Source organism: Lytechinus variegatus, chromosome 16 (genome assembly GCF_018143015.1).
Source record: "Lytechinus variegatus isolate NC3 chromosome 16, Lvar_3.0, whole genome shotgun sequence".
NCBI lineage: Eukaryota > Metazoa > Echinodermata > Echinoidea > Temnopleuroida > Toxopneustidae > Lytechinus > Lytechinus variegatus.
The window spans coordinates 10,812,346-10,830,059 of NC_054755.1; the positions used below are offsets into that span (position 1 = coordinate 10,812,346).

At 36.6% G+C, this 17,714-nt stretch overlaps 1 protein-coding gene across 1 annotated transcript in view; it reads left to right on the forward strand.

Annotated features, from left to right (window-relative positions):
• Positions 1 to 2,194: 2,194 nt before the first annotated feature.
• Positions 2,195 to 17,714, forward strand: part of LOC121429984 (lysosome-associated membrane glycoprotein 1-like) — a 29,383-nt gene continuing 13,863 nt past the window's right edge. The window contains exon 1 of the mRNA XM_041627254.1: positions 2,195 to 2,457. Within this exon, the coding sequence (XP_041483188.1) occupies positions 2,424 to 2,457 (34 nt within the window). The 5' untranslated portion in view covers positions 2,195 to 2,423. The remainder of the gene's footprint in view (positions 2,458 to 17,714) is intronic.

A 17,714-nucleotide genomic window follows, 5' to 3' on the forward strand; every position in this document is an offset into this window, starting at 1 on the left:
AATATTGTATTTAACCTCCAGAATGCACTGATATTCAGAACGCCTATATTTCCACATTCACGTATTTTACTCTTGTATTTATTTATTTATTTATTTATTTATTTATTCATTTATTTATTTATCTATTTATTTATTTATTTATTTATTCATTTGATTCGTAATTATTTGGCCTATAGGCTATGAGTATTCTATCTTAGACTCACTGTCTTTTTTCCCTCGCATTTTTCAACCGTGGGCGATTCCATACGTGTCGTACGGGACATTTTGTCAACAATTTCTAGATTCTCAGCCGATTGCTTGAGCAACGAAAAATTATTTTTGGTCAATAATAAAGTTATAGTGGGTAGTCATGTGAAAACCTGATTACCAACAAAAATTATTTGCTTATGGCTGAATTAAGGGCGAAAATGTTGTGTGTCGTACGGGACATTTCATTTCACCTCTAAGTCAACAATGAACAGCATAGTTTTGTTGGTTGCAATTTTTTCACACCTACCCAGTCGTACTCCATTATTACCACAAAACAAATTGAAGTTCTTCGTTTTTTTTGGACAATAGGTTGAAAAATGTTGCGAAAATAGCTGATTTTTCTAGCATCGCCCCTTAATGATACGTGTTTTGACCCTCTTTTATACCAATCTTTTGATTTTTATTGTTTAACTGCACTTTTTATTCAAAATTTAATTCAAAAAAGTGTAATTTAATACAAAAAACACAAAAATATATGTTGTGATTTTATTTTACATGAATCATTAAGTGTATGCCCAAATAAAAATAGGAATTTAAAGCACAAAATCAACTCAAACACATTTACAATTTGCAGTTGAAGATTGAAAAGAATTATTTTGCTTGGAGTGAAAAAGAATGACTACCTCACATGCAAACTCATTTGATTAATAAATACTTATAAAGCAAAATATTTTTTTATAAGTTTTAAATGAAAACATAGTTCATGATTTTAATGAATTAAGATGGAGATGAAGTATGATGATGATGGCGATGATGAAGATGATGATAATGGTGGTGGTGATGATGATGATGGTGGTGGTGGTGGTGATGATGATGATGATGATAATGATGGTGATAGTGATGAAGATGGTGATAGTGATGAAGATGGTGATCGTGATGAAGATGGTGATGATGACGGATGAAAATTATAACGATGATGATGGTGATGATGATGATGACGAATGACGATGGTTAAGATGAATCGATGGATATTATCATACTAATAAAAGGGATATTGACGATGATTTGAAATAAAAAGAGGAATGATTTCATGATAAACTATAAGAGTGACACTGAAATTTTGCTTCAAAATTATTGTGGTATAATATATAACACGGATTTAACGTGAATTTTTTTTCAGAGACTATGGCCCGAATTCACAAAGGTGCATACCCGGGTATTGGTTAACCCATGGCTAAATTTAACCCCGGTATAACTTTGGTCCACCTTTGTGAATTCGGGCCTATATGTTACACAATGTACATGTTTTTTAACGTATATATTTTAAAATCAAATTTTATTATGAGGGCAAGACCGGTTTTTGGAACATTGTGCCAATAGCATAGAATAATGTGGAAAGTTGTAAAAAGGGGCATCATAAATCAATAAAAGGGGGCAATGAGGGCATCCACAATATTGGATGTTCATGGCCTTAAATGATTAAATTGTAGGTCTATATCAAAGGAGAAAATATTTGAAATTTCAATGTCAACATACAGTACTGCTGCTCCAAGCTGAGAACCGGGGGTGTTGTTCCACTTAATTGTTTTTTATGTGCCCCTCCCCCGAGGGTGGGGTGGGGGGCTCTTTATAGCTAGCAGCGGAGGATTCAGGATTGTGGAAGAACATCTGGTGGGGACCCGGGGGTCACCCCATGCAATTGATTCTTGAAGTTTTTGTGAAAGGAGAATAACATTCTCCATGATGGCCTCCCATTCGATATTCAATAAAAATATTTCAGCAAAGAATATTTTGAGTAAAATTATGGTTCTCTAGAGTCAGGGAAACAATTTACCGTCAGTGGGTATCTTAGATATGACCTTTGAATAATCATAATTTCATTTTAAAGAAAATCGTCTGTAAATGTCATTGCTAAGAGGATGGATGAGCTAAACTTAAATTTCCAGAGGGGAGTTGTGAAGTAAGCGTATCCACTCTATGAGCTAATCACGTGCTAAATTGCAACTTGCTCATCAGGGAAAAAATTGCGCCACCGATATTTCTTTCCATCGCGAACTCACCGTTTTGCTCCGCTGAAGTTTCCCGGTCCGTGCGCCATATCAAGGTGTTCAACATTTCTGTTGCTGCTGCATTACAGAAGTTAAGGAAAGGAAGCGGTGCAAGCTTGTTCTGCCGACAATTTGTTTTCCTACCTACTCTTGTGATCTGTAAAAGGATAAAAGAAAGCCATCATCATGAAGCTCACGTGTTTCTTCGTTGTGCTCATTGGTAAGATTTTGATAAGAAGTGTAGGGAAACGATTGATCAATTAAATTGCCGACTGCGCTTGCAGTTGAATGACTTTGAAGTTTGACTCAAACACTAAACTAATGCTGAATCAGTTCAGAAAAAAGAGAGTGGGAAGGAGATCGAGAGAACGCGAAAGAAGAGAGCTGAGATGAGAGAGAGCGTATACATTCTTTTTCTAATAAATGTGACATAGTTTTCGAAGTCTTACGGGCATTATCGTGAAATTGGGAACCAGTTCCTAAAAATCCTAATTTCCACAGGACACTTTTTCACAAGACATTACCTACCCGGGGGGTGGGGGGGCACTCGACCAAAAAAGTGGTAGGGATGTGCCGCGGGCGAGACAAAAAACAGGGGCCTTGGAGCGGGCTTATTGTAAAAAGCAGGGTCCTCAGAACGGGCTTCTTAACTACCATGACTACACTACAATTTTTTTGAAAACGGGGGTCCTTGGAACAGATCGCCAGCGTGTGAGTATGTGGGTATGCACCCCTATGGAACGGGCATGTGTGCATGATGCAGCTAGCGCGGCCTCCTCCGGGTGCGCTCGTGCAGAGACGATGGTCGGACAGCGCTCGGCGGCTGCTTTTCACCAAAATTGCAGCAGATCAATGCAACCTGAACAGCGTAACGAAAAATATGCGAAACTTTGGAGCGGATTTCTTCTTTTTTCTCGATAAGAAGAACGAAATGCTCTGCCTTCGAGCGGCTTTCTTTGGTTTTTTTCTCAATAAGACAAAAATGCTATGCCTTGGAACGGAAAATTGGGTGTGAAAATGGGGGTCCCCTCCATGGCACATACCCACTATGTATTATATACTAAGTGCCCCCCCGGGGACCTACCTACCTTTTCGAGCTTGCTCACTGCTTCACCGCAGCTGCTGCACTGAATCTAAATAAATCTAATCCTTCAAAGAGCTTAGATCAGAAAGATTGATTGTCGCTGTCTTCTCTACTCGCTAAAATGGGAACCAGCGCGTACAACTCTGTGGAAATCTCCCCATAGAGTTATACACACTGGTTCCCATTATAGCGAGTAGAGTAAACTAGTATACTCTACTCGCTGAAATGGGAACCAGTGCGTACAACTGTATGGAAAACTCCCCACAGAGTTATACACGCTGGTTCCCATTTCAGCGAGTAGAGTATTATTAATCTACTCGCCAAAATGGGAACCAGCTTGGAAAATTCTCAATGGAGTTGTACACGCTGGTTCCCATTTCAGCGAGTAGATAAAGACAGATTACTTGTGATATTTATTTCGTTAGTGATGATTCTCTGACAAAATAAATCTGATTAATAAACTGTCTTTATCTACTCGTGAAAATGGGAACTAGCATTTATAAGTTCAGGAGAATTTTCTTAGATGGTTCCCATTTTGAAGAGTAGATATAAAGAGAGATTGCCAATGAGATTTATTTTGTCAGTGATGATTCTGACGAAATAAATTTCACGAGTAGATAATACAGTTTATTAAAGTGATTCATCCCCATATACATCTTGTTTGTGATTTATTTAGTGAATCGATTTTGTAATATTTTTTGTCAACATTTTGAAAGTGGCAGAGTGGTCTTGAAGTGCAGGGAAATGCGGAGTAGATGGATATAATTACAAAAATTATGATTCCGGCAGAATCGTCGATGTCATCTGAAAACTTGTCTACCCATGGCAAACTGGGCCAATTAAACATTGCATTAGGAAAGAGGTAACCAGTTGTGTGAGGAGCTTCACATCGTAAACAAAGCCTCTCGCATGAATTCTTTCAAAATCGCCAAAGCGAAGTTTCTTTCCATATCGTGGTGAAAGGAGGTACAAGTTCGATTTGGCTACCAGTTCCCAAAAGCACGGAATGGCCGTCTTAAGATTGTGTGGTCACCTTACACTACAGGTTGTCTTCTTAAATTCTTAGATGTAACGTTAACCTCGAGCGAAGTTCGTGCAGGCTCCACTCCACTTGACTAGTCTATTCTACCGCTACACTACGCTCCACCTACCCGAACTTCAAGACTGAACTCGATTTGATATTCCGAGTGACAAAGGTGGGATTTTATGGGGGGGGGAATATAAAATTCATGCAACATCACAATCTTTAAAAACAAAACTTATATTCTTACTTTACACAAACTAAGTTTCACTTATTTTCCATGCTTCTATCAGTATCAGTCTCAAAATTGGTGATTTAGACTCAGCATGAAGTTCCTCACACGCATAAATAATTCGCTGCCGATTTTGAAACATCGCATGCACGAGGGTCCGAGCTCGGACCGGACCCGGTACCTCGCGGGCCTCGCGCACATCCTGTTATATTAGCCTGGTTCTACAATACATGTTACAAACATTCTCCAGATATTGAAAAAAAATGTAATAGGCTTATGTTTTTTTTTACATCACTTATTAATCTGTATTCTTCCTGTATAGAAGGATATCCTGATTTCCTACACCATATAGCTTTATCTTATTGGTCTGAGGATGTGGTTACATGTACATGTACATGACTTCATCAATTCTCAGACTATCAGGCACATGTTCTGTGTTCGCATGGAAGAAAAACCTCCAAGTGTGTACAATACAAGGCCATTTTCTGTGCAGTATTTGCCCAGCAGAACAAGGGTGCAGTGCGTACATTGGCCCAAATTCACAAAGGTAGTTTCAATAGAATGTGCTGACTTCTAATACATATACATGTATTCACATTATCTTTTGCCCTTTGCCAAAAGTGTGTATTTATATTATAGTTAGACTTTTTATATGAATGCAATAAATCAGTGAAATGAACACAATTTCCATAGTCTATTTCTCTCCTAAAAGATGGAACAAAAAAAAAATCAATTTTTTCATCACCTCATAATAAAGTGTCAGTAACATGCACAAGTGTACCTAGGCTATGGAAAGGATGAAAGTTTAATGAACTTTTTTTTTAAGTTGTAAGAATTTTTTGTATTCGACATAAATGTAGATGTACATGTACATGTAGTACGAATAGAGCTTTGGTACACTTGCATGTAATTGACACTTTATTACAGATGATAACAAAATGGAAAAGAGAGACAATGTGAAAATGTCTGTGCATACTCTCATTCTCAAGCAGCACGGATCAAAAGGATTGTAGTTAAAGGGGAAGTTCACCCTGAAGAAAACTTTCTTGTAAAAATAGCAGAAAAAATAGTAAAAAATATTGGTGAAGGTTTGAGGAAAATCCGTTAAAGAGTAAGAAAGTTATTAGAGTTCAAAGTTTTGGATTTGTGACGTCATAAACGAGCAGCTGTCCCATGTGTTATGTAATATAAAATGCATAAATTTCAAATTTGGTATGGTTCCTGATGACTTAATTTTGTTTTCTTTTCATGATCGGGTGTGAAACGATTTGTCTATTGATATACAAAAATTACAGTGAAAACCATTTTCAATTTTCTGAGAAAATGACATTTCATTGATTTTTTTACCATTCGCTATGTAGGAATGCTGCTCGCATATGACGTCACAAATCAAATAATTGAAATTCTAATAACTTTTTAATTATTTGATAATTTTTCTCAAACCTTCGGCAATATTTTTCATTAATTTTTCTGCTATTTTTACAATAAACTTTTTGTCAGGGTGAACTTCCCCTTTAAGAATATAAACCTGGAGTTTCATTTTCTATTGTACAATCACTTTAGAGACAGTTTAGCACACTATGCAAATGGCTAATTACAGTCTCAACCACAGCTGTATGCTAATCTGGTGTGCAAAGTTGCAAACCCTTCACTTGAGTTATTAGAGTCTGAGTGTACAGACTTGCATGTATGTACTGAGTGCCTTCTCACTCAACAGCAAGTTCTATATGTACTAGTCTTCTGTGAAGACCCACTTGTCGATCAAATTTTCAATCGGGGTCTGTGTCTGCAGACTAGTGTAGCTGTATGCAATATCATAAAGGGAAGATACTGTCTGATACCAAGTTCATTTTGATTAAGGGGGGAAAAAAATGAGGACCCCCCCCATCATAAAACTTATTCTAAAGGGTATGAAATGGGTTTGTAACAGAATTGTGGTCTTCAATTTTGTCTCATCAATGTATGCAAACACACACTGGAGACACCCCAAACCCCTCAAACATATATTCCAAATTTTGCAGTAAATTCTTTGTCAGGGTGAACTTCCTCTTTAACGGTAAGTCTTCACACCGCAAATTAATTGCGAAGCATGAAATAAGCTTTCACAGTATTGAATGTATATTTTTGTATCTTTAAAAATAATTGTTTTTCTCACTCCTTAGAAAATAAAGGTTGTGAACTGTAGAACTTTTTTTCAAGATGAAATTGAAGAATTGAATTGAACTCTGAAGTTTTGCTATATAAATAGAGATAACAATAGAGCTCTTGATGCAAGAAGTACATACCGCTACACTTGTCTATCACACACACTTAACTGCACAGATATGACTTTGAGTATGTGTAGGTGAGGTTGTGAGCAAGTGATACTTGTACATATAGACCTTGATAGCAGTTGTAGGGCTTGAATAATAAAAGACTCTTCTAATATTTTCAGTTCAAAACATAACTCGTTGAAGCGTAATACGATAGAAAAAAACATACCACCACTCCTTATACATGTACATGTACTTCATGGTACATGATTTCTAGATACAACCTCTTTTGTAATATGTGCTGTAGGAGTGTGCTATTATCCTGTTTAGAATACATGTACATGTAGGTGAAGTTACATTATGACCTACATTCACCGTACATGTATGGTTTTCATGAAATTGCTTTTTTACTGATATCGGAAGCAATTACCATTTTCATAAGATATTGAAAAATGTAATTCTGCAGGTTTCATTTCTTGTATACATGTACATTGCATGATCCATGCTACATGTAGTCTGCAGGCACAAACCCTTGGTTTTCGCAACTCACATCTGTGGTGCACAATGCAGAGTCTGAAGTAGTGAGACTAGATTCACTGTGTACCGTGGCTGGCTCTTAAAATGTATGTGACACAGACAGTGAGTTTGGCATGTACATGTAGTCTACGCTCTAGACATGGTTTTGGTTAAATATTGTTTAATGTGCTTGCAGGGCAAAGGGCGAGCATCATGCAGTGAAATACAGCAAACAATAATTTCCTGTGAAAGTCTTTGAAATCTAGATCATTTGTCACCATATCTTTGCAGGACTACTTGTAAATCTCCTTTGTAGATCTAACTTTGTGAAATCTAAGTTGAAACCATCACACAATGATTCACCTGCATGTATGTGGGACGATGTATTATTATAGCTTGGAAAATTTTCATCTAACAGCCAGGAATGTCATCTTTATTTTGCTCATTTCTCAGCAGTTACAGATTACAGATTATTTTCACCAGTTACAGATTTTTACCATAATCATTTTGCATTAATTTTTGCCACATACAGCTATTTCTTTATGTAAACATTTTTAGAGACAGTGATTTCCGTTTAAAAAATGGTCATTGCCGTTTCTGACAATATGTTTTTCCATTTCAACTTGATCTAAAAATGGAAATTCTGCTTTGTCTCTGAAAATCTACACAGCAAAAACCTGAATTCTGTTTTGCAAAGGAGAATTCCATGAAATTTTACATGAAAGTATATGAACCAAGTGGAATTTATGTTTTATTTGCTAATGAAACGGCTATATCACTGTCCCTAAAACATGAACATATTTGTGAAATTAAAAATCAGGGCTACATTTTGAGCGTCACAAAAGATGTTAGGGGACCTTTATATATTATAGAATAAACATGATTTCTTGAATAATGTAGAGAGTATGATTAGGAAATTGCATGTTGTTACCTGTACATCAAATTTGAAATTAGCTGAGAAAAATATTATCTTTGGTTTAGATATGAAAACTGCTTATCCAAACCACTTTTGTGATGTTATCTTGCAATTCCTACATCCCTTTTAGGAAGCAATATTATTGTGTTGTTCAACTGGTCATCTGAGTGGAGGTAAAACAGAGTGCATGCTGTAATAGCATCTGAGCAGGAATAAATCCTCGGATCTAGTGGGGGTTGGGGAGGGGCACTCCACCCCCAGGAGTGAAATTATTGGGGGAGGGGGAATGGATCCCCCTCCTTTTTAATACTGGATCCTTGCATGTTTTAGAATCTCTAGATGTATTTTTTTTAGGTCATTTACAAATTCTTGTGTAACTTTATATAAAAAAGATTGTCCTTTCCATTTCTGATAACCTGTAAAATTCTGTTTCAAACATGATCTACATGTAAATGTAATGTACAGAGCAAAAATACCTTTTCTGTTTGTCAAAGGTAAATTTAATTAATTTTCACATGAAATGTAAAGAACCAACAGATCCATTTTGATTTCCCAGTATTAAAGCAGAAAATCATGGTCCCTACTGCTTGTATCCCTGTATTAAACTACAGATCCCCAAATACACTACTCTTAATAGTCGTGCAGAATAAATTTCAGTTGCTGTACATGCAGCGCTTCTGAACTGTCAGTTTAGGGGGCAAACCCTTCCATGACATGACAAGGATGGTCTTAATTTAAGCCTCAACGATGAGCCCATGACTAGTGGCATCGGGAATTGGGGGATAAAAATAATAGCCACAGATATATCTTGACTCATATGAGTAAGGAGAGGGCCAGAGTTCCCTATTGGTAAATACTGCTATATATGCACTATGTAGACTCTATGATTTGCATATTTTTTAAAAGGATTGTTCACATACATGTACAGTATTCTGCTGCTGTTTGGTGATTCATATTGATGGAAATTGATAAGTTGATAAATTTCTATGTAAATTTGATGTATTTTAATGAAGGTCTTTAAATGATACGGATACATGTATCCAGTTCTTCTTTATGGCATAAACTGTATCATTCATCGTCTTTTGGCACTATTAAAGTGGAATATAAAATAAAGTACAATCCATTGTACACTTCTCTTGTACTTTATCAGTTGTTCAAATTATTTTATTATCAACCTGAGGCCTGATGCATAAAACTTTTTAACTGAGAAAACTCCTCATTTTTTTGAGGAGCTCAATTGAGCTCCTCAGAATCGCTCTCCGTGAGGAGCTCAAATCAATTCATTACAATACATGTATGATAAATTGTAGATTTTTCTTAACATTGTATAAAAAGCTGTGTTAGCTATTATTTAATCTGTGGTGAAACTAGGCCTGGGTCACGTCAATACGTTTACAAGATATCGTACGCGCTCCTTCCAAAAAAAAAAAAAAAAATTGCTAAAATTTCACATTTTACATCTTTACATTCATGAAATGGCCTTCTTTTTTACATAATTCCTTGAAATTACTTTGATTTAGTTGAGAACTATCAGAAAAATGAAGAATATTCACCACTTTCCCGACTCTGATTTGAACTTACAGTACCTTGGTAAATATTGTAGTCCCACATGTAGACTTCCATGGTGTTGCCATGAAAATCTACATATGGGACTGCAATATTTACCGAGATTAAATTAAAATCAGAGTCGGGAAAGAGATGAATATTCTTCATTTTTCCGATAGATTTCAACTAAATCAAAGTAATTTCAAGGAATTATGGAAAAAAGAAGGCCATTTCGTGGATTTAAAGATGTGAAATTTTAGCAATTTTTTTTTTTTTTTTGAGGAGTGCGACTTTTTGCTCTCCTTATTTTTTTAAGGAGCGTGGTAGGAGCGCCGGCGTGATCGCGCTCCTCAAAAATGAAGGTCTGTCTCAGGTAAAAAGTTTTATGCAACGGGCCCCTGGAGATCAATAATAATGATAATTTTTTCTTTTTCTTTGTAGTTATGTACTGGCCAGAAAAAAATTACAAGTTTAATGAATTTCTCAAATCATTTCTCAAGTAGAACAATTATCATCAGTTGTGGAATGGGAAAACAGGATTCAAAATCTGCAGGACCTTGATATTAGACCTATCTCCACTCCGAATTAATTTAGCTCACATCTATCCATGTACATGTACTATCAATGGGGCAGCAAGAAAAGCAGGATTCAAAATACATCTTACTGTAGGCCCAAAATATCAAACTCAGAATTATTTTTTGCATGTGAACAAAACAAAGTTTGGGAGGGTTTGATCATGGTTTGGTCTACAGGTGGCGAACTAGCTGTGCACACAAAGCAGCACATGTTTACTTTACTGTAATAAACAAGTTCCATAATTAAAATTAGACAGCAGCTTCATTTCCACCCCCCCCCCTTGAGGAAAAGCAGTACATCGGAAATGATTGCGCCTATGTATATGTTGAAGAAGGGGGGGGGGGTGGGACAGCTGCGGGCTACGTATATTTGGTTCAAGTGAGCTTATGTTATCCTCCAAACCTGTTTCACTTGCAAATGATTGGAGTGGGTGGGGGTGTGTTGCATTGATCTATAAACTCTGGTGATTTCCCATGTGGTCCTAACTAATTGTTATCAACTGTAATGAAAAAATGTAATGCTAATGATGCTAAACCAAGGAAAATGTAGATTTCAAGATCGTCTTTATAATCGAAATATAGGGTTTTGTGAAAATCACCTTCACATCAACTGGACATACATTGTAGTGTCAATGGGCTGTTCAAACCTTGTATCTTAAAAAAACAACATTGAAGATAACTCAAAGGAAATGCTGAGTTTTACATTGTAGAATCATGCCAATGGCAGCATTAGCAACCTCATATTGTCCAGAAACAAGTCTCCTAATTCCAGTATAGACCTCTTTCTAGGCAAGATTAATTAGCAGGCTAATTTGAAATTTAGTGTACATGTATTTGTTCTGTGGTGCTAGTTGTCGGTGATTATGGCAAGTTATGAAACACTCCTTAAATTCATTATGGACCATCTGTATCTGTTGTTCTTGCACGTTGGGCCTCACTGGGAGATTTCGGTCCGGTGTTGGTGTTGGAAGCACAATTTGGATTGCGTTTCCTATGATACAGAGCACAATGGCTTAACACCTCGTGAATTGACATAGCACCAACACCAAAAGGTCAACACTGAACTTAAAATCACCCACTAGGTGGTTTCAGACCGCCTCGAAGTTTGTCAGTTCCAGGTATTCTCTGATCGGGAAATTTACCCCGATCAGAAAATACCAGGTTATTTTGGTAATGTGAAAGCAAACTACGCGTAATCTCCCTGAAAGAAAATACCCGCTAAATAGTAGGTACTTGGCGAAATTACGAGAAGTTTCGTGGGGATTTTTCCAAGGTCGCAGGTATTTTGGCGATGTGAAAGCAAATTACGGGAACTTTTATCCCAGCGTGTCGTTGGGCGCGGCGGCGTGGGTGGCTGCTGGGCTAGAGATTTTGAATCTCCCGCCTTGCCTGCTTATCAGACCACACTGCGCATGCTCGAAACTTCGGGAACTTATCCCGAAGGATGTGTTTCGGGGCGGTGTGAATGCAGGAATAATTAATGGGTATTTTTTAGCCTTAAAAAGTTCTCGTAATTTAACGGGGATTCTTGTGATCGAGGCGGTTTGAAACCGCCTATTGTGTTTATAGCAACATGGCTGGCAGATTGTAATGGGGAAGGGGGGGGGGAGGAGGACTGCTTGTAATACTGTAGCCCGTACTTGTATTGTAATGTAATGATTCATGCTCATGTACATGTATACAATGTAGTACTGTATGAAGACTATAAATAGGCCATTATTGTTTGCGTTTGGAAGAGTTCAAAGTACCTTTCACGCTGCGTGAAATCAACAATTCATGCAAAGGCCAATGTCATTCAAAAGGTTTCGCTTGCATGATAATGAAGTGTCACATGTTGACTTGTCATTGAAAAATAAATTATGATAATGGTTTGTGTTTACAGTAAGAAATGGCTATCATTTTTCAGATGAATGAATACTGTAACAATTAGAGGCCGTTCTCATTACATTTTCTAAAACTAGTTTACTGGAAACCAGTTTTCAAGATCGCTTTGCTAGCGTTCCCACTTGATCATATGAAAGTGGTTTTCAAAATCACCTCACGTAAAGCGATCTTGTTGCTATGGAAATTCTCTCAGTGGGGTGGCACGTTTCGCGTGAAATTTAAAAAACGCAGCTTAGGCATTCTACCCCTGTCGTGTGGAGAAGCGCGAAGCGCTCTTGAAAACTACATAGCGAGGTAGATTTCCAAACTGGTTTGGAAGATCGCTTCCTAGACCGCTTCAAGTTCTCACTATGTATTAAACTAGTTTCCACGAAACTAGTTTAGGAATGTAGTGAGAACAGACTTTTAGGTCTATGTATATCTATTAGGGCCGTTTTGAAAGTCCATTTTTGATGCACGTGTACACGGCGTGTTTTTCGGTCGTGTACATGTGTACACGTTGTAAACACTGTGAGAGCGAGTTCTGTTTTCATGTCGACACTGACCCGCATCAATATGTCATAAAAAGGGGTCTATATAGCCTAAGTCACGGTTTTAAAGCTTACCTGAGAAGTTTGAAGTATCAATCCACAAAAATTGGTGCAAATTAAAAGTTTACTCGGCTTAGCAGCGCATTAAATTAATAAAGAATGCAAAAGAAAATCAGTGCAGGGCCCTAGCTAGCGCCGACGCTCGTTAGATGCGCATTTTGTATACTGTACCGTACATGCATGCACAGATCGCTGCAGAATAAGTGTAACTGAAGTTATCGATTAATTTTCATTATTATGTTGCCAATTTGAAGAGCGTTTGTTTGTAGGCTTGTGTGCGAGCGTATAACACGTAAGTTGTAGCGATGATCGCTATCGCAATTGGTGATTCTCAAATTGACTCTGAGTGTGATTGAGCAACGCTTTCGAGCTTTTGAGACCGGAGCAAACCCATTTCGTGGTACAAAAACGTGAGTCTCCAGAAAGAATGTGGATTAAATTGGCGATTTTGGAAGTGAACTCACTCTGGATTAATTGAAATATGTTGACATATTAGTAATTAAAACATGTGCAGTGTCTGAGAACTAAGATATGTGAGGCTGTGAGCTTGTTTATGCAGATGCTACCGTGTACACGGTGATGGAATTTAGTACACGTGCACTGACTTGACCGTGCGTGTACACGTGTACACGTGTACCCGAAACGGGCCTAATATCTATACAGTGTAATGAGAGTGTCCATTTTCCATTGACAGTTCCCGTCCCCTCCCCCCTCGCCGGACAAACAGCATTATTATGTTTCTCAAACCAATCTCTACCATACTACATGTAAATAAATGTACATCGTGTTACAGTTACAATATAAATGTACAATGCATACCTAGGCCTACAGTGTCAACAAATTTGAAAATGGGGGAAAATTAAATTATAAAATATAACACATGTCACGTTCAGTGATTTCAACATTGTGTGGAAATTCTTTCTGGTCACATGGTGTTTACCTTGCTTCCTGGTGCATGTAGGTCATGATCATTATTGTGTGTCAGGTGGTTTGCATCATAGTCATGTGATCTCAACACTGGATGCTTCATTGATGCAAGTGCTCTAAAACGCAATGCTCTTCAACGCAATTCTCTTATGTTATTTTTATCCTTTGCCTCATTTCCTTCCTACTCTACTTTCTCTTTCGTTCTATCCCATTCATGCTTTTTTTTGGTGCAATTTCATAATTTATTTTTTCTTTATATCAACAAAATATCCTTGCTCATCATTTTTGCCTGACTTGATCACAAAAGGGTAGGGTACATGTACATGTACAAGGACAGTTTATCATTGGTTTTTTTTCAATGAAATACATGTAGCAATGATTTTGATATGCTTACGCTGTGGCCCATCCAGGCCGGATGCAAGGAACGTGCACTCCTCTGAAAATTATCTTCCGCATTCCTCAATTATTCAAAATTTGCCTAGTGCACCCACTGTATTTTGAGATCTTAGATGATCCATCTCTTCTCGTTATAAATGATCATGATGTACTGTTTACAATTCAAGGGAAATTTGGGAACCAGACCGTCTCCCTACTATCGAAAGCTCCCATACAAAATGGTCTAATTATTATTTCCTAGGGTGAAAATATTTTCTGTACGATCTATTGCAATTTTTAAGATACTTTCTAAGTATTAATAAATTCACCCCTTTCATAGGCACATAATGAAGTTTGTGACATTCGTATTTGGGCACTTGGCTCAATCGTTTTGTGCTCTTGCACCATTGCAAATATCCTCACCACATCACCATGAATAGGTACCTACATGTACGCCTAGCAAATGGGCTTATGTCCGTTCCATGTACGATGTATGTTGAAAGATGTCCAAGTGCTACAAAAATGCAGAAGAAAGGGAATAAAAAGAAAGGAAATGATACCACTTTCTCTCATACTCTCTTGAGTTTCATTTTGATAATAGGCATCCCTCTCATTCATGTTGTACTGTACAAGTATTCCTGGTTATAGTTGCCAATTATCATTTCCTTGTACTAGAAAGTGTGTACACGTAATGCATAAAAAGGTTAACTTTACTCTGTACATGATGAAATAACCAAGCACTTCTAACGGTTTTTGTTGCAGATAACAGGAACAAATTATTATGGAATGATAATAAATTTAGTTAAAGGATAAGTCCACCCCAACAAAAAAATTGATTTGAATAAAAAGAGAAAAATCCAACAAGCACAACAATGAAAATTTCATCAAAATTGAATATAAAATAAGAAAGTTATGGCATTTTAAAGTTTTGCTTATAGTTATATGCACATCCTGGTGGGTATGCAAATGAGGAAACTGATGACGTCATCCACTCACTTTTTCTTTTGTATTTCATTATGTAAAATAAAGAATATCCTATTTTTCTCCTCATTGTCAAGTTAAACAAAGATTAATTCATCCCTGAACATGTGGAATGTGCATTGTTTATAAATATTATATGATTCAGTCAAGTTGGTCCTTATTATCAAATCTGTAAAAAATGAAATATTGTTAATAATGATAATGATATAGGGTATTTGTATTGCACACATATCCACCTTGTTAGGTGCTCAAGGTGCTCCTATATTACCCGGCTAAGCTAGGCGTTCAGAGTGCACACAGCTTCTAAAGGAATCACTTCCTACCGGTACCCATTTACCTCACCTGGGTTGAGTGCAGCACATTGTGGATCAGTTTCTTGCTGAAGGAAATTATGCCATGGCTGGGATTCAAACCCACGACCCTATGTTTCAAAGGCTGGAGACTAATCCACTGGGCCACAACGCTCCACAATTTAATTCAAACAATAAAAAAACAAAGGAAATAGTGAGTGAGGGACATCATCGACTGTCTCATTTTAGTTGTGCATATCACTGTTTTGTTAAAGTAAGGAAAACTTTAAAATGTCATAACTTTCTTATTTTACATCCGATTTTGATGAAATTTTCAGCATTTGCTAGTTTGATTTTTCTCTATTTATTCAAATCAACATTTTTGTGGGGTGGACTTGACCTTTAATATTGATAATATTTGTCGAAGACCAACATGTACATGTACAGTACTGCGTATAGGTGATTGGTGTTCCTAACCAATCACTCATTTAGAATCTCCACCTCCCCGTCATTTACCCCTTGTCTTTTCTTCTGTTACGTGAACAGATTAATCAATTAACTTTAATTTCCATCTTTCCTTTTGGAGAAACTTGAGATATGATAGGAATTAAATTTCATTCAGAGCTGTAGCTGTACAAGTACTGTACATGTAATACTTCAAATGGCATATTAGTCTCTTTTCATGTTTATTAAAAATAAAAAAGCATTTCAGTCTATTTTTGAGCTTGATGAAAGCTTTATATGGTAAAGGTTTGACAATGTTTTGGTGGCTATTATTCCAAAATTCCATCTGACATAACTGCAGTGACCGTAGACTCATGATCACTTTTAACTGATTTATTAATGAAAAATTGAATTTGTATTGAGACTGATTGTCAAAATTCGTTGAAATTTATACTCCTGCCCTCTCAATTTTATCGATCAATGTATCAAAAAAAGTGGAAACAATTTTTTTTATCATTGTAAAAAGTGTTTTCCTCATTGTCATGTGAAACAACGATTAATTCCTCCCTGAACATGTAGAATTGGAATTCTTTGATATTATATCGTTAGTCAAGTTGTAAAAAATGAAATATTGTACAATTCAAGCAATACAAAACAAAAGAAATAGTGAGTGATGGACATCATCGACTGACTCATTTGCATGTCACTGAGTTGTGCATACCACTGTTTTGTTAAAAATAAGCGAAACTTTAAAATGCCATAACTTTCTTATGTTACATCCAATTTTGATGAGATATTCAGCGTTATGCTCTTTTGATTTTTCTCTATTTATTCAAATCAACACTTTTCTGGGGTGGACTTAAGCTTTAAGCTTACACATATCCAATGATGCAGATTAGTTAAGTGAAAGGTAGCACTATGATTACAAAAAACCCTGTTTTTTGGTGTGCATCCTACAAAAGTTAGTACATGTACAATTGTACATACCCCTCATCACAAACACAACTATTCAGTTTCAAACCTTAATCTTTACAAAAGAGGAATTTCATACGCTAGTACATGTATTTGTATAACGCTTAAAAAGTATTTTCTCTCTTGCACATAGCGATATAGGCATACATGGACTTTATAAACAAGATTAAAAGGGTCTTTCTTCCAAATAGCATATAGGCCTACATGTACTTCATAAACAAGGCTAAAAGGGGAGTATTCTACAGTATAAAAGACAAATGCAAATACAAATCTTTGAGATATGAGGCTTGTGGTACCATGTGACCAAGCTGGTGTAATTTAAAAATGATGCTCGGAAACCAGGCTAAGAGTGACCTTTGGTTTCACATGTAAACAGTGATATCTTTCAGTTTCTGTTCTTGTAATGTATGTTCACAAATGAGACCCGAGATAAATGTATAGGCCTAGACGTACATTTATGTGTACATGTACATGCAGTTCCAGCTTCGATAGTTGGGGAGGGGAAGGGAGTGTGATTGTGTGTGGGTTACAGATCATTTTCATTTTTTTTCATTTTTTATTTATTTTTTTTTTTTATTATTATTATTATTTTTTTTTGGGGGGGAGGATATTGAATCTTGTACAGGTTTCAAGTTTATGTTATTGATTTCACATCTAAACAAAGGATTACAATCAAAATAGAATGTACGTGTATTTCAAATTGATTTGTTTAATGTGGGGGGTACTAAATTTAAATTTCTTGAAGATTTATGTCAATATGTTTGTAGGGAAGGGGTAGTATTGAATTCAGTTTTGATTGTGGGAAGGGGGGGGGGGGGGTGGTGGAGAAGAGGTACATGTAAATCTTCTTTGTTTGTTGAAGTCTTGGGATAT